The sequence below is a fragment of the Pyricularia oryzae genome, chromosome 4 (assembly GCF_000002495.2).
Source record: "Pyricularia oryzae 70-15 chromosome 4, whole genome shotgun sequence".
Taxonomy (NCBI): domain Eukaryota; kingdom Fungi; phylum Ascomycota; class Sordariomycetes; order Magnaporthales; family Pyriculariaceae; genus Pyricularia; species Pyricularia oryzae.
Genome location: NC_017851.1, coordinates 3,319,566 through 3,338,664, shown reverse-complemented (window position 1 = coordinate 3,338,664; position 19,099 = coordinate 3,319,566). Strand labels below are relative to the sequence as shown.

Genomic DNA, 19,099 nt, shown 5'->3' with positions numbered 1-19,099 from the left:
GTTTCAATTAGGTTCCTGGCATAGGATGAAGCCGCGGAGAGCAGAAACAGTCACGTCGTTGCAAACGATGACCCCTGACTGTGGGAATTCGTCGGTTGTCCCGATCCCCAGACCTTGCCGGCACGAACGATGCGCGTGAGTCTTTATTTGGACAAAACGGTGGGACACAATCAATGAGGGAAAAGTCACAAATTGGCATGGGATGACAGCCTCATGGAATAGAGAATAGGGGCACAAATGTCAACAGTTGGGTACATCTTCCACTTATTCTCCAGCTTGATGCGGACATTTCCGAGGTGACCAGCCTGTCCGAGAAATCGCCAAGAACCAAGGCAGGTAAGGCCGATGAATGATATATGATCTGCATTGAGGGGCGATGCTAAGACTGGCCATTTCCATGTTTGTAAAAAAAAAAAAAAAAAAAACATACAGCCCAAGGTAAGCAGAAGGCGGCAAATACAAGGAACTAATGGATAAAGAGATCAAAGCAGTTTCCGGGAGATATGCCGATACAAGACAATCCCACCCAAGTACTTAACGTACTTACTTACCTTATCTCCCTAGGCAGTTAACCAAGGCGTCTTATGTTAAGTTTTATCTTTTATTTTCTGTTTCAAGCGCGGCTATATTTTGCCGATGCGGAACCTGCTTAGTACAGTTCTGCTTCGTAAGAACTTGAACAGGCTATATATTTCCTTGCAGTAGTATTGGCTAGATAGACACTCCAGCTGACATTTTTCTTTTTGAGCTGTGCATTTTTACCGGTAGCAGTAGTCTCGTGTAGCATACCGGTAAACGACCCCCGCCCCTTAGTGCCTGCAACGCAACCGTGAATCCTCCACTGTAACCCTTTGACTAACCATTGCCCCTGCTACCCCTCACAAACGGGCATCATCATTATTAGGTAGGTACCACCTACCACGCAGAAAAGAAAGCGATTACTACTGGTAGGTAAGGTTAGCTTACTCCAAATAATAGCACCAAGGATTAGCCATCCCTGTCTGAAGCAACAAGACCAGACGGCCATCGGACTTTTTCGGGGATCCCGATATTCCATCATCCACCCGGTTTTTGTTGGGTACGCACCACGAAATGCCGCTGCGCAAAAAAAGAGGTCTAGCTTTGCGAGCCGACTATGCTTTGTACAATAGCATCTGCATCATCCATTAGACGCCAAGTGACCAAGCTTGCCGCTGGATCCTGGCCCCAAGATCCCCGTCGGAGCGATCGGAATACGCGAGTTTGAAGAAAGACGGGCAACTAACTAGGTAGGTGTGCAAGTGGGTCGATCAATCATTCGGGCAGTAAAAAGAGCTGGGGTTCATCTCCCCTTTCTGTATTGATTGACTTTGATTGTTCCATTTCAAACAACAGATGATAGATAGTTCATCCCGATTACCCTATTTCAAGTGCAAGAGGATAGGACCCCTAGAGACCATGATTCCCCCTTACATCGAGCCAAACGTGCTGGGCTTGGTGAAACTGACAGCAGTACTTGTAAGCTTTTTCATTTATCGCTTATTTTTGATGTCACAAGATTGAGTGCTCACATTCATGCATCGCCCACCCTCCACCGCAGCTTCCGATTTATCTGCTGGGCCACGCCGTGTACAATCTGTTCTTCCACCCGCTGCGTCGCTTCCCTGGACCTTGTCTGCAGCACATTTCGTACCACGCCTACGCCTATAGGCTTTCCCGTGGAACGCTCGCCCACGACGTTGCGAAATGGCATAGGCAGTACGGTCCCGTGGTGCGCATTTCGCCGGACCAGCTCTCTTTCATCGAGCCAGATGCCTGGAAGGACATTTGTGGCCACCGCACCGGCTCCAAAGCGAATGTCGATGAGATGCCAAAATGGCCTGGCTTCTACACGGTCAACGGTCGCCCGCGCACAATAATCAACGAGACCAAGGAGAACCACGCCGTCCTCCGCCGCAGTTTGGCCCACGGCTTCAGCGACCGCTCCATGCGCCTGCAGGAGCCCATCATTGGAAGCTACGTCGACTTGCTGATTCGCCGCCTCAAGGAGAGGTGTCATTCGGAGCCGGCTGCGGACAGACCCGGTGGCCTCACCACGCGCCAGGACATCAAGACCTGGTACAACTGGACCACGTTTGACGTGATTGGCGACCTGGCATTCGGCGAGCCCTTTGACTGTCTCGAAAAGGCAGAGTACCACCCCTGGGTCGACAACATGAACAAAACCACCAAGAGTTTTGGCGCCTTCATGGCACTGAAGCTCGTCGGCTTCCACTGGCTCGTGACCGCCATCCTCAAATACGGACTCTCCAAGACTCGCGAGGACCACATGAGGAGGACCATGGCCAAGATTGAACGCCGCGCCTCGCTGACGGTAGAGCGCCCCGACCTGATCGAGGGCCTGCTCCAGCTCAAAGGTCTGGGGAAGGAGCAGATTCGAATCACCGCAGGCACACTTATCATTGCCGGTTCCGAAACGACAGCCACCCTGCTTTCCGGCGTTACTTACCTGTTACTGAAGAACCCCGAGAAGCTTGCTCGCCTCAATGAGGAGGTGCGATCCGCCTTCAACGACGACAACGAGATCACACTGATGTCGGTCGCGAATCTGCCCTATATGCTGGCCTGTTTGGACGAGGCCGCGAGGCTTTACCCGCCCGTTGCCGGCGGTACTCCGCGTGTGGTGCCTGCTGGGGGTGCAAGCATTGCTGGTACCTATGTTCCTGAGAATGTGAGTGGCATTGCTTCGCCCAACCTTTTTTTTTTTTTTTTTTTTTTGCTGACCATCTGAGCGACTGTTCTCCAGACTGTCGTCAGCGTGTGGCAGATGGCTGCGTACCAAAACGAGCAAAACTTCCACGAGCCTTTCAGCTTCAAGCCCGAACGATTCATCGAGCGGAACAGTAAGGTCAACACACGCGATAGGTTTGAAGTTTTGCAACCTTTCTCGGTCGGGCCCAGAAATTGCATTGGTCGAAAGTAAGTTTACTCCACGACAGCTTCCCACCCAGATTAAAAAATGGCGATGAACTGACTGGGTTTTGTTAATAGCCTTGCCTACGCCGAGATGCGCCTCATCCTGGCCAAGATCTTGTTCAACTTTGACATTGAGCTCGCGGACAAGGAAAAGGACTGGATCGATCACAAGAGTTACGTGCTTTGGGACAAGCCAGCATTGGACATTTATTTGACTCCGGTTAGGCCATAATCTTTCTGCAGCTGGACCGCGCTGGATGTGATTTTTTTTCAGCATGCAATGTTATTTTAAGCTTTCTTATTTTGGTGTCTTGGATACATCTGAATTTAACATGACTCTTTTGGAATGAAAAGAAAGTCCGTTATGAGATTTTAGTTCAGTCCTCCTTCAAGACCTCGCCAGGCACTGCGACAAACAAACGGTATGTCTCGCCAGCCTTGATATCCTTGCTGCTCACATGGGGCTTAGGCAGCACCTCCTCGCCGCGCTCGCCTCTTCTGACCGTGACCTTGTCCACGCTAGGATCTCTCCGGATCCTGACCCTGAAAGTGGCACCCCTAAACTCCCGCGTAACCTCCATCTCGTCCCAGTGCGCCGGCAGCTGCGGGTCAACTACCAGACCCGTAGCGTCCCCGCGCAGCCCGCACAAGCCCTCAACGACGCAGCGGTACACCCACGCGATGGTGCCTGTGTTGAACAGCTGCGACGACCGGCCGGCCGTGCGCGGGTGCTCGCGCCACGCCCCGCGGTAGTAGTTGGGGATGTATATGGGCAGCTGGCCGCGCGCGAGGAAGTCATCTTCGCCCGGGCCCGGGATCATCTGCCTCAGGTACTTGAAGGCGCGCTCCGTCTCGCCCGCGGCGTACAGGGCGTGGATGAAGAAGATGGCCGCGTGGTTGTACACGGCCGCGTTCTCGGCCGACCCGGGCGCCTTTTGCGTGACGCGCCCAATGTCCTCCCGCATGCCGTCAAACGCTGGCGCGAACATCTGCACTCCATAGGGGGTGGTGAGCTGCTCGTCGATCTGGTTCAGCATGGAGGCGCGGCAGCGGGCTGGGTCGGATGATTTTGCGACGGCGCCGCCCAGGATGGCAAAGGACTGCGGGTTGAGCCAGATGCGGCCGTGCGGGTCCGACGGCACTCCAAAAGTCACGCCGTCATCGGTGATGCCGCGCGCGTACCACTCGCCCGTCCAAAAGTGCCGGTTGGCGGCGTCGTTGACCTCGGCCGCCCCGGCGCGATACCGCTGGGCGAGTTTCTGCTCGCCGCGCTGCTCGCACACGTCGGCCCACAGGTTCACCGCGAAGCCCGTCGCGATGGTCAGCCATCCCGACACGCCCTTGCCCTTGATGCCGACCATGTTCATCGGATCGCACCAGTCGCCCTGCGCGATGTAGCTGAGCCCGCGCTCGTCGCGGGCCTTGTCGCACAGGAGCCAGTCCATGGCGCGGGAGAAGCGCTCGAATACGGTCAGGGTTTTGCCGTCAGCCTTGGTGGTGACGGGCTCGTCCAGGAGCGCGTAGTCTGCCGTCTCGGAGAGGTACGCTTCCAGCGTGATGGGGAGCCAGACGCAGTGGTCGGTGTGGGGGATTTGGTTGATGTACTTGAGCTCGGCACCCTCGGCGAGGATGATGCCGTCGGGCATGGCGCCTGTCGCTTCCTGCTGGGACAGGGCGATGAGGAACGCTTGCCTAGCCACAGCCGGCTTGATGTAGCTCATTCCCATGTTGTCCTGGAGGTAGTTGCGAGTCTGAGGGTCGGTGCTGAGACGGTTGACGTCGCCGTGGTAGTAGACCTGTCGGGCAAGCCAGTTGTTGACAAAGTTGTTGAGCCCTTCGTCGGGAGTTTCGATGCTGAGACACCCGCGCCCCTTTTCTATGTACGCCGCGTAGTCTTCTGCTACTTTTGAAAACGCCTCCTTGCTCAGGTAGCGCCCACGCATCTCCTTGATCTCGGCGTCGTCGTACGCCGGACCAAACATGAAGCGATACTCACGGTGGTCGTCGGGTACCAACTCCTCCCGGTACTGCACGACGGCCGTGGGGGTCTCATAAACAGCATCGCTGTCTGAAAGGCTCGGCCTCGTCAACGCCGACGGTGCCTGCAAGCCCCCTTCGCCCTCGAAAGCCGAGTTCCTCGCCTCCCAGGCGGCCGGTTTCGTCTCGCAGAGAAAGTAGGTCTTGTCCTTGAGGAACCTGTTCTTCTCCCAGTCGGCAGCCTTTTGGTAAGGCGTCACGCAGGTGGCCACGATGCCCTGCAGGTCTGGACACCACTTGGCCGACTGATTCATCCAAGACATGTACCCGATGGTGAAGTGTGGGTATACGCTGACCTTGCGGGGGCGGCCGGACAGGTTGGTCACACGTACAGTCCACAGCTCGGCCACGTCTTGCGTCGGGAGGAGCAAGGTCAGGTCCACGCGCAGGCAGTCTAGCTGGGCCCTCCAGCGAATGTCGCTCTTGCCGACGGAAAAGACGAAGCTGTCGAGTCTGGCGCGGACAGGTTCGTAAGGGGCAGAGAAGAGACGACCAGTCTCCTCATCCTTGACATAACAGAAACGTCCCGGGTAGTGTGCGTAGTAGTTGGGCTCGGGTTGCATAAAAGTCTTGGCCTCAACGTTGGGGGCGTACGAGTATTTTGCCGGCTCCGGCTGCATGAACTGAGCCGTGGCATATCCCCGACATGTAGCCTGGATCATCATCCTCTGGTTCCATAGAAAGCCGCCGGCAGACGGCATGGCCGTAGGGCTGGTCAGCTCATAACGCTGACCATTGTCCGAAGGACGGAGGAGCGGGGCTTGTGGAACGTTAACGACAGTCATGACGGCAGTGTTGCGTGTTGGCTTAGGTAACTATGAAGCGGTTGGTTCTAGAACTAAATTGCTTTCTAGGCGAGGAAAGAATGGGGAAAATGAAATGAGAGACGGAAGGTTGGACTGAGAGACAAAAAGGAAGGTTTGCTCCTAATAACTTCCTTCTAGAAATAATCTTGACTGTCCACGTCGACATCCGGCAGTTAGTTGATCTACAGAATGGCGGGCCAAATCCCACCGATCGGAAGCTGACAAGTATGAATATAACCAGGTTTCGGGAATCAGAAAATGGGATTTGATTCGGACAAAAACAAACGACGTCAACGCGGAAAAGCCTCATCCGCCGCAAGCCACGACCAAAATCTGGGGTCCCCACAGTTTTGTCAGCTTCGGCGTGGGGGGGATCCGAAGCGAGGTCAGTCGTTCTCCCCGAAATTTTGAGAGATATTCGTTAGCCGGTCGGCATTCCGGCCCGACGACCAACTTGCCAACCCCGTGTCGTGTTACCAACATTGCACTGCCTGCTTATTAGTCCGAAAAGAAAGAAGAAAGGTGCATGGTCTCTTGTGCCCCACGTAAAGCATACTGTGAAACAATTGGCGCGCTTTGAAATACGGCTTTGGTGTTTCTTGGCTAAAAGGTGTTTGGTTGGTGAGATTGGTTGTACAAATCTCGGAATGTTGAGAAATATACAAGTGTGTTGGGGCCGCAAAAATCAGTGACGTGATATGATGGCGTTTCTGTCACGTGCCTCCCTGATAGTCACCAATGTTAATCTGTGAGAAAGGGTTATATTGTTTTGTTTTTCCCCCTTTTCTTCTTTCTATCTATGCAAATACTGTTTAAACAGCATTGCGAGTGAGATCCGAAAAAGAATACTTGGTTTCCCTTTGGTATTATGTATAAATAAATCTGAGCCCAAAGTGACCAGATTGTGATCGAAAATGATTGTTTGCTGCCATATCGGGCGGGCACAGCCAAATCTGTCCACCATGTTCTTTCTGTTCTTTCGAATTCTTCGAGGAGCAGCGACTACCTAGTTGCCTACCTCCTTTTCACCCATTTCTCACATTTGCAACTTATCCATGTAACCTGTGGCCTTAATGTTGTTTTGATTTGAACACTCACTTTCTGGACCAACGAGACGAAAAGACACAGGACACACAAGCGAACCACCTCGCCATTCAGCTTTGCAGTCCTTGCAGCGTGCATGGATAGGAGATAGGTAATACAACCTTTTCCGACATAATTCCCATCTTGCCTCTAATCAACGATAGTTTTGGCCGACGTATGTCCGCCTGCGGCAGAGCATCTACAATGCCGCAAAGAAAAACCGAGAGAGATGATCCTCAAGCGACCCAGACCGGGCAAGCCGGCGATGCTATCGCTTCGCCGGCAAGCACCAGTCGAAAATATAACCACCAGGCTCTCATTGAATCCTCCTATGGTGAAACTCGAGCGCTACAGGACCCTGATGTTTATATTAGGTATCTTTGCAATACAACGGTTTTGCAACGTCCTTGGCTCAAGTTCGAGGACATATACTGCCATCTCAGATGCGTCTGCACGCGTCATTCATTTCCTGTTCGTCCAGGTCCGGGATGTCTCAACAACTCGGAAGGCAAGCCGAGCCATCAGATTATTGCCGACTTCCCAATGTCCCATCGATGCTTCCTGACCTTCAACCGCCTTCTGGACTACCTTAAAGGCTGCTTTAGCAGCCACAAAGACTGGCGTGAAGCCGTCAACAAACATGGCGAACTTCCCTTCGACCCCGAGTTGTTTACCCGAGGCTTTTTTGCCGCTCGTACGGCTTTGGGATACGGAACCACTAGATTTACTCTCCTTGGTGGCCCCAAATAAAGAGGCTGGACCAAAGCGATAGCCGAATCGAAGCTCGGCTATTTGAATCACGACCCCAAGACGCCACAAGGACAAGTCCACCCATTTTGGGCAGGCTTTTACGAGCATCAGGCGGCCAATTGGGACCTCAGAATTGAGCCTGCAGTAAAAGAAGCCATGAGAACTTTTGGCAAGGGTCGGAGACAAGAGCTCAAGCGGAAACGCGATGAACCCAACGACGGAAGCCCGCGAAAGCGTCCCAGCAAGAAGGACACAGTCAAGGCTCAAAACAACTTTGTTGCTGCTGCCATGAGAAGGCTCGTCGTATCGGACCAGGACGGAGAAAAACTGCCCCCAGATCCCGTAGAGCCCGTAGAGCCCGTAGAGCCCGCAGAGCCCGCAGAGCGGACCGAACCTGCAGCAAGGAATCAGCAGCCTTCGGCTCAGGCCAACCCTGTTTCTAGCATATCCCAAGATTTACCTGCTGTAAATTTGGAAATGGGTCACGGCCTTTCAAACGTGTCTGGAGCATCTGTCTTCGACCCCTTGGCCTTTATGTATACACCTGAAGCCCACTCGAAACCTCAGGAAAGACCTACCAAGATCGACAGGCAGGCGGCGAGGGTAGCTCGAGATGCAAGCGGGCCGAAAAGCAGCACGCTTGATGGCAAGGCTTTCTCCGAAATAGCTCAGGTCTATACTAACGTCAGCAGTGATGGGCACGAGTCTGACACTAGCGATGACGATGACATCGAGGCCGATCCGCGGAAGACACCTTCAAAAATCAGAGGCGGACTTGCCGTTCCACAAGCCCTAAGTAATACAGCCAAGTTATCGGCGGACTCGGGCAGCACCACGGAACCCACATCCCCACCAACAATGACAAGAGCCGTAAAATCTGAGGCAGATTCGCCTGCCAAAACTCCCAACAGCATCTCAGTCACGCCCACCAAAACCATGCCAAATGCACGTGGAAATCTGGTGGTCGCAGCCCCGCCCGTCACCCCTCGCCGCAGCACCAGGCTGGCCAGAAACCCCAATGACCTGAAATCTATGCGAAGGTGCCGCTACCCGGCGGAGACTCGAGATGGCAATGAGAGCGACAGCTCGGTAACAGTTGGCTTTCCAACGCCAGGTCGGAAGCCCATCTGAACCTTGTTACTGCCGTCAGCCGTGACAAGAACTTGACGATGATGGTACTTTGGCAAATTGTCTGTTGGTTTTAGACCATTGTGGCGCCAGCCACGCCCAGCCTTGGGGGGAAGAGAGCGAGTCCCGATCGGCTGCGAAAAGTAACACGGCTGTAATGGTTTGTTTGTTGTAGGCCCCTAGCGCTCTTTCGATGAGGATATCTGCGATGAGCTTGCATTGTTTTATCTCTGTCGCTTTCATGCGATCAGTTTCGTCCATTGTACTGCATTTTGTTAGCCTGACAAACATGTCGATTTGGGACCTCAGTATGGAAGGAGGAGTTTTCTGCATGCGGAGAAGAAGACAAGTTTGCATCGTTCTTGATCGATCCGGATCACATATACCAAGAACTGACGGCAAGGTCAGGGGGGCGCTACCTGGCGCGCGATGACAACAGCAATGTGTTCTATTTAACTGGACTTACCATACAGAGCCTTGATCTCATCAATGACGGCATCTGTGACCTGCTTTGTTGTAGCCGTCCCACCCAAATCCGCAGTGACAACACCCTTTTCGCACACGCGTTCCACAGCTTCCAGGAGCTTCATGCTTGCGTCCTTTTCTCCCAGCCACGCGAGCATCTCGGCGCTAGTCCAGAACGTGGCTACGGGGTTGGCAACCCCTTTCCCTGTAATATCAAACGCACTGCCATGGATGGGTTCGAACATGCTTGGGTTTTGACGAGAGGGATCCAGATTGGATGTTGGTGCAATTCCAATGGAACCAGCCAAGGCTGCTGCCAGATCAGAGAGGATATCGGCGTGCTACGAAGTTTATAGTAAGTACAAATCGCCGGGCTATCGGTCAGCAGAGGCAAGACCAGTAGTATGCCACTTACCAGGTTCGATGCGACAATGGTATCGCAGCTTTCAGGCTTCAACACCATCCGGCACGTCATGGCATCAACCAACATCTTGTCCCACGTCACGTCCGGAAAGTCTCGGGCGACCTCGGCGGCGACCTCGTCCCACAATACCATCCCGTTCCTTTGCGCGTTGCTCTTGGTGACCACCGTCAACAACTTCCGCGGCCGGTTCCTCGCCAGCTCAAACGCAAAGCGCATGATACGCTCGACGCCGTGGCGGGTGAAGATGGCCACTTCGGTCGCAGTCTCCCATGGCAAGCCGCGATGGGACCTCCCTCCCTGTCCAGCATATTCGCCCTCGCTATTCTCGCGGACGATGACCCAGTCCAGGTCCGAGGTGGCGCAGTCCCGGAGGGGGGACCGCGTGCCGCGGAAGATCTTGGTCGGGCGGACGTTGGCATACTGCTGGAACGGTTGGCAGATGGCGAGGCGGAGACCCCATAGGGAAACATGGTCTGGGACTTCGGGGCTACCAACAGCCCCGAAGAGGATGGCGTCGTGCTTTTTGAGCTTGTCGAGGCCGCCATCTGGAATGTACTTGCCCGTCTTCTTGTACGTGTCTGAAGACCAGTCGAAGTGGGTGAATTCGATATTGAACGAGCCTAGGGTGTCGGCCAGAGTATTAAGGACGGCAATGGAGGCATCAATAACCTCCGGGCCGATGCCGTCCGCCGGTATGGACGCAATGCTGTAGGATTTCATCCCAAGGAGCTTGATTTGACGGGGGCAAAAAGTTATTTGGCGCTGATAGTAAATGCTTGGTCGATAAACTACACAAACACGTAGTATGGGTTGCCAATAAGATGATTGCCATTGTGCAGCTGGGACTTGGTGTCCAAAATTCTAAAGACCAAGTCGGGGTTTCGGCCTAGGCCTCGGATCCCCGCTTCATCGGCGGACTTAGTGTACCGACTCGTTGGTATGTCTGAATGCTTCTTATCCGATACCGGCCATTACGTGTCGGGTAAGGGAGAATAGGGCAATGTTGTGGGGCCCAAATTTGATTGGAAGGAATGCACGTGCACCCAATAGCTTACCTACGAATCCGCTGAAGCCGGATTCAGGCTAGAATTCAGCTTAGCCGACATGCGCAATCAAGAACTTTATCTGGCTCGTTTTCAGCAAGCTATCGACTTCGTTAACTGCGACAATTGCCACAGATAAAAGCTGCTTCATGTTGGATACCTGGTATGGTTTTGGGGTGTGTTTAGTGTCTGCGGGGACAGTGGTTCAGGCGACACGGGCCTGGCCTGAAAGACTTTCAGTTGGGTCCCACTGCAATTTAGGCTCTGTGCCATTTTCCAAGCAGCGGTACGCTGCTCGTTCAACCAACACCAGTCGACAGCCCGGTCAAACGCGAGTAACTCGATGCGCATAAAGCGCGTCGCGTCAACATCCAACTTCCACGGATTCTCTTGGTACAATTAGGATGTCTGTTGTTTCTGTCAACACGAGGAACCTTGAAGGCACTTTTCTCTTAAAGATCCGTCCATCCTTGATCACGAAACGCCGAGGCTACTACGCTACATTCCCCATCCAGCACCTATCCGTCGGTGACAATGAGCCGACTCCCCCTCACTGGCCCCCAAGCGGCAGTGAAGATGCAGTGGCAATTGCATACATGTCGGGCCAATAAATTCCCGCGGCGGCCTTGATGGCCTTGGATTATCACCTGCAATTCCACCTTGCGTTTGTTTCCAGCACGAAAGATTGCTGCCAGTTGCTGGCCTATTTTCCAGAACCGGCAACCATGGCACACATCTTCTCCCTTTTCCCAAACGCCAAGCCCGGCTATGTCGACGGCCGACAGACAGAGGCCGGCGCCACCAAATTCCCCAATACCCCTTTCTTCTCTGGGCCACTCAAACCAAACCGAATCGAAGCCGACATCTTTGAGCTCGAGACAAGCGGCGAGATCCCTGGCACCATCGACGGCGTCTTCTTCCGCGTCCAGCCGGACTCTCAGTTTCCTCCGGTATTTGAGGACGATGTCCACTTTAGTGGCGACGGGAGAGTCAGCGCCTTTCGTTTCAAAGATGGCCACGTCGACTGGAAGCAGCGCTACGTGCGGACCGACCGGTTCCGGGCGGAGAGGGCTGCCCGCAGGGCTTTGTTCGGCAGGTACCGCAACCCCTTTACCGACAACGAGATGGTCAAGGGGATCATACGTACTGTTTCCAACACCAATGTCATATTCTGGCGTGGGGTCCTGCTGGCTATGAAGGAGGACGGACCACCGTTCGCCATGGACCCGGTCACGTTGGAGACCATTGGACGATATGATTTTGAGGGACAGGTGGACTCGCCGACATTTACCGCTCATCCCAAGTTTGACCCTGTTACGGGGGAGATGGTTGCCTTTGCGTATGCCGCAAGCGAAGACGGTCAACACGCTAGCCGTGACGTTGTGGTTTGGACATTTGATGCTCAGACTGGGGAGAAGAAGCGAGAGCATAGATATAAAGCTCCTTTTTGCGGCATGATTCACGACGCTGCACTCACCGAGAATTATCTCATTTTGCCGCTCACACCACTCAAGGCCAGCTTGGAGAGGCTTGAGAAAGGCGGCAATCATTGGACGTGGGACCCTGAGGAGGACCAGTTCTATGGCATAGTTTCCAGGAAAGGAGACAAGGATGTCGTATGGCTCAGGGCTGACAACGGTGAGGTTGTGATCAGATTCAATGCCCATGATTCCTGTCGCACTAATTACTAACCTACTCTACAACTAGCCTTCCACGGTCACGTTGCAGGGGCATATGAAAACGAAGAGGGTCATATAGTATGCGATTTGACTATAGCCGACGGCAATGTATTCTACTGGTGGCCTCCTGAAAACTCTTCGTTGGGACCAAACCCTCGCCAAAAGCTCAACGCAGACACGCACCGCTGGACTTTTGATCCCAATGGCGGATCTGGCACACGCGTGGCGCCTGCGGAGCTTTATGGCACAAATGGAGAGTTCTCCCGGATCGACGAAAGGTTCGTGACAAAGAAGTACCGTCATTTCTGGCAGCTTCAAATAGATTCTTCGCGGCCTTATGATATGGCCAAATGTGGGCCGCCCGCCGGGGGTCTTTTCAATGTAAGTCACTGCCAGGCATATCGAGCATTATTGTCCAAAATTACTCGCAAGGGCTTTTGGCTGACTGCTGCCTTTTTTTTATTTTTTGCTTTTAACCAGGTCCTTGGACATTACGATTGGGACGCTCCCCGTAATCAAGACGGCACTCGCTTCAAGGATGAGTACTGGGCCGGTCCGACATGTACATTTCAAGAACCAGTCTTCATGCCCAAGTCAGCCGACGCAGCCGAGGGCGATGGCTACGTCATGGCGCTGGTCAATCACCTAGACGTCCTGCGCAACGACATTCTCATATTCGACGCGCTCGACCTCGCAAAAGGGCCGATTGGTGCCTGTCACCTCCCGCTGCACATCGGGATCGGCCTCCACGGGAACTTTGTCGACGAGGCTGATATGGCGTGCTGGAGGTCGGCCCGGCAAGCCAAAGGTGACATTGCCTCTGCGCGCCCTGCGAGTGAACCCCTGCCTTGGCAGCGGGAATTGATTGCCAAAAGTGTTGCACAAGAGTCATCTAGATAGCTTCTATATTACGATGTTACAATGCAGCTTGACGTTGACGGGCAAAATGGCCCATTGCCTCCCTTGAAAGGGTCAAAAAGATGCATGTAAACAAGACCAACAAATACCATCAGACAAGAAATCTGACAATCGCCCCTATCGACTTGAGCCTGGGCGGGCAAGAGACCCCGATTTGCCCACTGTCTACCCTATCTGTGATCGCCTTTTTTTTTGCCGCCGCGCGGGATCTATTTGGGGGGTGTTGAGTGGTTTGAGAGAGGAGACAGAGAGAGGAGTATTTCTTGGAGATCACAAGAGAGAGGACCAAGAAACCCCCATTGCATCTTTGATACCCCTCTCTCGGTACTATATAGCCGAGCTGTCTGCATCTTGGCGATCACCCTCGCGTATCAACGTTTTACAGACGGTTACATAAGAAGACAAAACATGGCAAATTTGGCATGTCTCCTTGGGCTTTTTTTTTCTTTTTTGGGAGTCATTTCTGGAATGGTGCCCTTTTATACATCTCCTTCATGCACACGACGCTTGCTGCATCCCAAGGGTCCCGGAGCTGCAGCAGTAAAAGGACATTCCACTTTTGCCATTGCTAGTCTTTCTGAGCCATGTCTACAGATCAGGTCACCCAGCTCCAGCAGACTGTCGAGAGGCTGCAGCAACAGGTTATCCGACTGAGCGGTACGTATACAAGCCTCAGCCAAACTTTTGTTGGTTGCATTATTTCTCAAGCTATAATCCAAGCAAATTGATAGATCAAGAGGAAATCCGAAAACTGCAGTACAAATATGGCTACTACCTGGATAAATGTCTTTACGAAGAGGTATTCAAATCCTCGATCACCAGAGAAAACCCCCCAACCTCGAAACTGTTCCTAACCCCAAGCCAAAAGCCCTCACTGACATCCAAGTGCAGGTCGTCTCCCTGTTCTCCGATGCGCCAGACACATACGTCCAATTTCTTGGCGGTAGATACCACAAAAAGTCCGGCGTGCATCGGTTGTACGTAGGACGATTTGGCAAGCTCTTCACCGGGGGACGGAACGGGCCGATCCACGGCTTCCTGCTCGACCACCCGCAGCTACAGGGTATAGTAGACGTCGACTACAGCGCCTCGCCGCCCGTCGCGCGTGGTCGCTTCCGCAGTCTCATGCAGGCGGGTGTTCACGTGTCGCAGGCGGCAGCGCACCCGCGGGGCGCCACACAGTGGTGGGAGGGCGGCCTATACGAGAACGAGTACATCAAGGACCTCGAGGGCGGCGGTTGGCGCATCTGGAGGCTGCGGTACTTTCCCTTTTGGCACGCCGACTTTGAGCACGGCTGGGCCTACAAAGTCGCCGGGTTCGTGCCGTTCCAGAACGTGACCTACCCCGAGGACGAAGCTGGGCCAGATGAGGTGCTGCAAGAAGACCAGAGGATGATGTGGCCGGATACCAGAGTCGTACCGTTCCACTATGGTCACCCCGTAACTGGGGAGACGGTCAAAGAGGAAGATATGCGAGCGCCTGTGTATGGGTCTGGGCCTTCAGATGCGAAGCCTGGGCTAAAGCTTGACTAGTTCTAGATTCTGAAACGAGCTGGAGGCTATGTGCTTGGACCTCATTGAGAATTAAACATTCCTTCTTGGTAGCTACTGTGCTCCTTGGAGTCTCAGAAATCGGGCAGATGGAACAAAGGGTCGTCGCCATCCTGACCATAAGACTCCATCATTCCTGAGACGCTGATTTCATCGCGAGTTATGTGAGTGTCTTTGATCAAACAAATCATGAATCTGCGCACCTGAAAGGGGAAGCCTTACATATCATGATGAGAAGCAATGCCAAAGGTATACAGTCCCGGACTATCATGCCCTGGATTGAACGCGCTGTCGCCATTTATCAGGCCATGTTCTTCCAGTTGCGCCATGACTTCAACCAAAACGTGCCGCGTCCAGAATATCCGATCCATACCCTGAAGTGTATGCAGCAGCTCAGAAATTGCGTTGATGGCCATGGTTCGCTTCTCCTGCCTCTCTTTGCCGGCTGTGTCTTGACCGTTTGACAAAGCAAGCAGAAACACCTGCAGGTCCTCCAACAAGCACGACGTATCAAGGGTCACGAGGCTACTAAGCAGCTCCGTGTCACGCATATAACAAAGGACTCTGAGGCTCTGAGAGGCAGCCTCGAGGCAAAGCGCAGAGAAATCTTTGAAATACTGGCGTTTGGCGTCGCTGGCTGTGCGTATCCGTTGAGCTGTGCTCCGTAGGCCACTAGCTGATCCTCCTTCTGCAGATGATGTGCCTGCCTCGTTTAAGGGTTTTTCTGTGGTACTCGGTGCTGTTTTTTGTCGTCGGTCTGGATGCATAACAATATGTAGGAAAAACGGACGGGTGACAAAAATCAAAGTGCTCCAGTAGCGCAGGTGCAGAGTGGCGATACTGTAATGTCCGGGGATATTGTTAATTCCCTTCCCGCCAGTGTCCAAAATTTACGAATTTCATCGAGCCTTACCTGCGCTGGTGATAAGGAGAGGCATGTGTGATGTTCTTGAGGTGGAGGGGTAGGTTGTTGAACCACCGTTGAATGGATGCAACAGCGTCTGTCACTGATAATATCGATACTGCCGAATAGCCGCTTCTCTCTTGACTCGCCATAGTGCCAGCCATCCCGCTTGGCCTCAAATATAACAGCTTGTTCACACCTCGCTTCAGCCTAGACAGCTGACATGAGACCGCCAAATAGTCTGGGGGCATGTTACTCCCAGGCTCCAATACTTGTTCCAGCAAAAACTGAACAGACTCTGCGCCATCTTCTTCGAGCAACGATGGAGGATTTCCGTAGCACAGAGCCACTTCCAGGTCAAGTATGTATAGGCTGCAGAATATGCGAAGATCGGACTGGCCTTGGACGTTGCTCCGTAAACTCATGCTCTTTGAGAGATTCAGACCTAGACTGAGAGCGATCCTTGAAGCAGCACCGATATAGGCATAGGCGGTGTTGGAGTTGATCGAGCTCTGCAGTGCGATACTCTAAACTAGTGTCAGACGGGTATCTCATGTTGCGAGTGAGTTTCAATGCATACCAGAATGCACAGGGCACGTATGGCATCCACATTGGCCTCATCAAAAAGCGCCGGGACGAGCGATTTCGCAAGCGCCAAATATTTGGATGATGTCGCCTCCCCTGCAGCCTCGCTGTCGCGGGTTGTTAGCGCAAGTATGGCGTAAATCGAGCAGAGCATGGAAGGGGATGCGTAATTTGAGTCCCGCGCATAGATGCGATCAAGGGCCGCGTAGAAGGTTTCGGCACGGAAAAGCCAGTAGATGGGGTGTATCTCGCGGAAGAAACGATCGACGCATTGAAGACACAGCTCTCTCATCGGTAGAAAGATCTGCTTCGGGGGCGTCAAAAACGAGCCCGTCACAGAAAAGGCAGAGGCAGGGGCCTCTGGGGGACATGGAGGGGCTGCCGTGAGCGGTGTTACTAGGTCATTTTGAACCTTGCTCGACGATGTTGGGTTGGCACGTTGCCTTGGATTGATGGACCTGACTGCTGCGTTGAAGCCGTAGCCCCCCTCCAGCCCGACATGTCGGGGTGTGCCTTTGGAGTCAATGGTAAGCCAGCCCAGCTCTTTCTGGAGATGGTCTATTTCGTCGATGGTAATTGCGCTGCCAGGATTGAGCACTTTGTCAGCACCTTGATCCACGCCACTGCGAATAGCGTTTCCAAGGTTGGAAGCTCCAGTATTTGCTCGAGATTTTCGCAACTGTTCCAAAATATTTCCCGTCGGTGTTGGCAGTCGTCTTTCTAGCGAATGGACAAGCTCTCGGAGACTTTCCAGGTTGATTGGTGTTCCCGGTAGAAGGAGTCCCAGTGCCCGGGACATGAGTCTGAACTCCTCTTCTGGAGATATTGTTAGTGATTGGCCAAAAGGACATGGTTATAACAAAACAAATTCTCATTCAAGCTTTTACCCACCCGAAACATGATAGTATGGACGCTGCCGTCTGAAGTAGGCAAGTTAGTTGTCCCAGTCAGTGAATCGGATACGCAGTTATTTGAAGGATCTCTACTGCATCCAGACGAACCTTCTGGAGGGATCTACTTGACAAGCTGCCCCGATGCTAGAACAGAACTATTATGACGTGTCCATTAGCTACATGACCACCAAGTTTGTAGAGCTAGTATAGACCAGAGACCGGGTTGTGATTGACTAACTTGGCAAGGTCCAGGAACTTGAGCAAGCAGAGCAGGTATGTCAGTCAGTCTTTGGTTTGCGATGAGAGCATGAAAACGACTTTTCGCTACGACCGATTGGCACTAACTTGGATTAACACACTGTAAACGGCTCCAGTGATGAGTTTGTATCAGCAAACAGTAGCCTTCTTGCTACGATCCCATTTGCCCAGGCCTGGTGGGCCTTTGCGGGCCTATCTGGAGTATTTTGAGCAAAGCACACCTTCGTCTTACGACTCTTGCAGCGGTCGCAGCTCATCGGCGCCCGACGCTTTGCTACGTGGTCTCCCTCGGAGTCCATCGCGATGGGATGTGTCCGACGTTACCGAGTCTGGCTTCACCGGGCCGATCGACCCACCCGAGGTGTAGGGGAAATATCTCCGAAAAAGTCAGGTGGGTAGTTGTTTTCCTGACCGTATGTACGTATGGAGACGCTTATAGCTTGATATCTTCGCGCTAGTGCTTGGATGCTGGAGGGTGCAAGTAGTTTTGTTCGGGGGTATGACGCTGAACAAGGACCAGAGCGGTTCGTTCGGTGGATGTTTGTTTGACATCGACGAAACGGAGATTTTCAACGACCCCGCACATCGATGAAACAGAGGCAGGCGGCACGGCATTGAATATGAGCCGGAGGTGGTTCCTTCCTAATTCTGTACCGGTAGACATTGGCAGCTGGCCATGAGCAGCCCCGGTGTTGAGTGCTTTGCCCCCGTCCGCTACTCTTTCCCTGGCCCGGCAAACAGGCTGCATAAAAGACAATTATCAATTTTGCCACCTCCACTTCAAGTTGCTGTTGTTGCACATGGTCGGGTTCGCTTTGACGTGACATCCAATCATTGGTTCAGCGTGAGATGTGATGGGCGTGTTTTTTTGGTTCAACGAGGATACTTGCATCAAATGTTACGTTGGATAAAGGTCTGGTAGCTCCGTGAAGGTAGGCATCGAGTCGTGGCATAAAACATAAAGTGAGTACCTAAGCAAGGGATGGACGTATTGCCTAAGGGCCTGATCTTCTCGTTGTTATTTTTTCTTATTCCCAATTAGGCGGTACTTTATCCCTGTCCAAAATTGGGGCTGTTGATCAAAGGTATCTTGGATAAAAATGGACGGAAAATTGGAAAGGGTAAAGCAATCGATAGATAACCTTAACCCTGTTTGTTGTTTGTTTAACATCCGAATTGGGTTCAATTTTTTCCCCTATTTGGTTAAAGCTACGTTTAGCAGACTTTACCTTGTGGGTATACTTGGGGCTGTTCGTTGTGGCCCCCCTACAGCCCCCAAGTAGTTGCCAAAATTCCAAAGGTTATTTAAACGCAAAAGCTGACTACGAAAAAGATACTATATAGTATACTATAGTGGTAGGGGTAAAAATCAATGCCCCGATACAATATCCGCTGGTGTGGGCTTTGCCGACTTTGGTAATAGTTTTGAACAAAAAAATAATTTAGGTACTTGATGGTTCCCGCGAACAGTCAAGTTAATAAAGGCCCACGCATACATACACGGCGACAAGGGATGTTTTTTTTCTCTCGCCTGGTACCGTGGTAAGCATATAAACAAAGTATATAAAGTGCACACGCTTGGCCTTGCTAAACACTTTGCATTGCACACAAGCACATTGA

At 52.7% G+C, this 19,099-nt stretch overlaps 7 protein-coding genes across 8 annotated transcripts; 4 read left to right on the top strand and 3 right to left on the bottom strand.

Annotated features, from left to right (window-relative positions):
• The first annotated feature begins 910 nt into the window (after positions 1 to 910).
• Positions 911 to 3,339, top strand: MGG_06544 (uncharacterized protein). Its single transcript, XM_003716950.1, has 4 exons — positions 911 to 1,497; positions 1,580 to 2,710; positions 2,786 to 2,958; positions 3,031 to 3,339. Exons 1-4 carry the CDS (start codon positions 1,375 to 1,377, stop codon positions 3,185 to 3,187), a joined length of 1,584 nt encoding a protein of 527 aa, XP_003716998.1. The 5' UTR covers positions 911 to 1,374; the 3' UTR covers positions 3,188 to 3,339.
• Positions 3,137 to 6,264, bottom strand: MGG_06545 (uncharacterized protein). Its single transcript, XM_003716949.1, has one exon. The coding sequence runs from the start codon at positions 5,775 to 5,777 to the stop codon at positions 3,333 to 3,335; it is 2,445 nt and encodes an 814-aa protein (XP_003716997.1). The 5' UTR covers positions 5,778 to 6,264; the 3' UTR covers positions 3,137 to 3,332.
• A 281-nt stretch (positions 6,265 to 6,545) lies between these two features.
• Positions 6,546 to 10,602, bottom strand: MGG_06547 (tartrate dehydrogenase/decarboxylase ttuC). The gene is made up of 2 exons (XM_003716947.1): positions 9,640 to 10,602; positions 6,546 to 9,565 (listed from the first exon to the last, which is right to left on the bottom strand). The coding sequence occupies exons 1-2, from the start codon at positions 10,366 to 10,368 to the stop codon at positions 9,212 to 9,214; spliced, it is 1,083 nt and encodes a 360-aa protein (XP_003716995.1). The 5' UTR covers positions 10,369 to 10,602; the 3' UTR covers positions 6,546 to 9,211.
• On the top strand, positions 6,797 to 8,802 carry MGG_06546 (uncharacterized protein). Its single transcript, XM_003716948.1, has 3 exons — positions 6,797 to 6,993; positions 7,046 to 7,575; positions 7,654 to 8,802. The coding sequence occupies exons 2-3, from the start codon at positions 7,059 to 7,061 to the stop codon at positions 8,760 to 8,762; spliced, it is 1,626 nt and encodes a 541-aa protein (XP_003716996.1). The 5' UTR covers positions 6,797 to 6,993; positions 7,046 to 7,058; the 3' UTR covers positions 8,763 to 8,802.
• A 129-nt stretch (positions 10,603 to 10,731) lies between the features above and the next one.
• On the top strand, positions 10,732 to 13,453 carry MGG_06548 (carotenoid oxygenase). The gene is made up of 3 exons (XM_003716946.1): positions 10,732 to 12,329; positions 12,399 to 12,751; positions 12,851 to 13,453. The coding sequence occupies exons 1-3, from the start codon at positions 11,321 to 11,323 to the stop codon at positions 13,268 to 13,270; spliced, it is 1,782 nt and encodes a 593-aa protein (XP_003716994.1). The 5' UTR covers positions 10,732 to 11,320; the 3' UTR covers positions 13,271 to 13,453.
• A 363-nt stretch (positions 13,454 to 13,816) lies between these two features.
• On the top strand, positions 13,817 to 14,848 carry MGG_06549 (uncharacterized protein). The gene is made up of 3 exons (XM_003716945.1): positions 13,817 to 13,945; positions 14,020 to 14,087; positions 14,180 to 14,848. Exons 1-3 carry the CDS (start codon positions 13,873 to 13,875, stop codon positions 14,819 to 14,821), a joined length of 783 nt encoding a protein of 260 aa, XP_003716993.1. The 5' UTR covers positions 13,817 to 13,872; the 3' UTR covers positions 14,822 to 14,848.
• On the bottom strand, positions 14,426 to 17,950 carry MGG_06550. Of its 2 annotated transcripts, XM_003716944.1 has the most exons (9): positions 17,701 to 17,950; positions 17,567 to 17,579; positions 17,460 to 17,476; positions 17,330 to 17,376; positions 17,220 to 17,248; positions 16,324 to 17,144; positions 15,753 to 16,270; positions 15,062 to 15,679; positions 14,426 to 14,983 (listed from the first exon to the last, which is right to left on the bottom strand). In XM_003716944.1, the coding sequence occupies exons 1-9, from the start codon at positions 17,776 to 17,778 to the stop codon at positions 14,914 to 14,916; spliced, it is 2,211 nt and encodes a 736-aa protein (XP_003716992.1). In that variant the 5' UTR covers positions 17,779 to 17,950; the 3' UTR covers positions 14,426 to 14,913. The 2 variants fall into 2 exon arrangements, with proteins under 2 accessions (XP_003716992.1, XP_003716991.1); XM_003716943.1 differs by lacking the exons at positions 17,330 to 17,376; positions 17,460 to 17,476; positions 17,567 to 17,579; positions 17,701 to 17,950 and having other exon boundaries at positions 17,220 to 17,293.
• Positions 17,951 to 19,099: the final 1,149 nt, after the last annotated feature.

Coding starts and splice junctions, on each gene's coding strand:
- MGG_06544 (XM_003716950.1), top strand. CDS start 1,375: ATGATAGATAGTTCATCCCGATTACCCTATTTCAAGTGCAAGAGGATA. Junction 1,498..1,579: donor TGAAACTGACAGCAGTACTT/GTAAGCTTTTTC, acceptor CCTCCACCGCAG/CTTCCGATTTATCTGCTGGG. Junction 2,711..2,785: donor GTACCTATGTTCCTGAGAAT/GTGAGTGGCATT, acceptor ACTGTTCTCCAG/ACTGTCGTCAGCGTGTGGCA.
- MGG_06547 (XM_003716947.1), bottom strand. CDS start 10,368: ATGAAATCCTACAGCATTGCGTCCATACCGGCGGACGGCATCGGCCCG. Junction 9,566..9,639: donor CCATTGTCGCATCGAACCTG/GTAAGTGGCATA, acceptor TAAACTTCGTAG/CACGCCGATATCCTCTCTGA.
- MGG_06546 (XM_003716948.1), top strand. CDS start 7,059: ATGTCCGCCTGCGGCAGAGCATCTACAATGCCGCAAAGAAAAACCGAG. Junction 7,576..7,653: donor CCGAGGCTTTTTTGCCGCTC/GTACGGCTTTGG, acceptor CCAAAGCGATAG/CCGAATCGAAGCTCGGCTAT.
- MGG_06549 (XM_003716945.1), top strand. CDS start 13,873: ATGTCTACAGATCAGGTCACCCAGCTCCAGCAGACTGTCGAGAGGCTG. Junction 13,946..14,019: donor ACAGGTTATCCGACTGAGCG/GTACGTATACAA, acceptor GCAAATTGATAG/ATCAAGAGGAAATCCGAAAA. Junction 14,088..14,179: donor ATAAATGTCTTTACGAAGAG/GTATTCAAATCC, acceptor ATCCAAGTGCAG/GTCGTCTCCCTGTTCTCCGA.
- MGG_06548 (XM_003716946.1), top strand. CDS start 11,321: ATGGCCTTGGATTATCACCTGCAATTCCACCTTGCGTTTGTTTCCAGC. Junction 12,330..12,398: donor ATGGCTCAGGGCTGACAACG/GTGAGGTTGTGA, acceptor CTCTACAACTAG/CCTTCCACGGTCACGTTGCA. Junction 12,752..12,850: donor CCGCCGGGGGTCTTTTCAAT/GTAAGTCACTGC, acceptor GCTTTTAACCAG/GTCCTTGGACATTACGATTG.
- MGG_06545 (XM_003716949.1), bottom strand. CDS start 5,777: ATGACTGTCGTTAACGTTCCACAAGCCCCGCTCCTCCGTCCTTCGGAC.
- MGG_06550 (XM_003716944.1), bottom strand. CDS start 17,778: ATGGACTCCGAGGGAGACCACGTAGCAAAGCGTCGGGCGCCGATGAGC. Junction 16,271..16,323: donor TACGTGCCCTGTGCATTCTG/GTATGCATTGAA, acceptor ACACTAGTTTAG/AGTATCGCACTGCAGAGCTC. Junction 14,984..15,061: donor ATTGCTTCTCATCATGATAT/GTAAGGCTTCCC, acceptor CGATGAAATCAG/CGTCTCAGGAATGATGGAGT.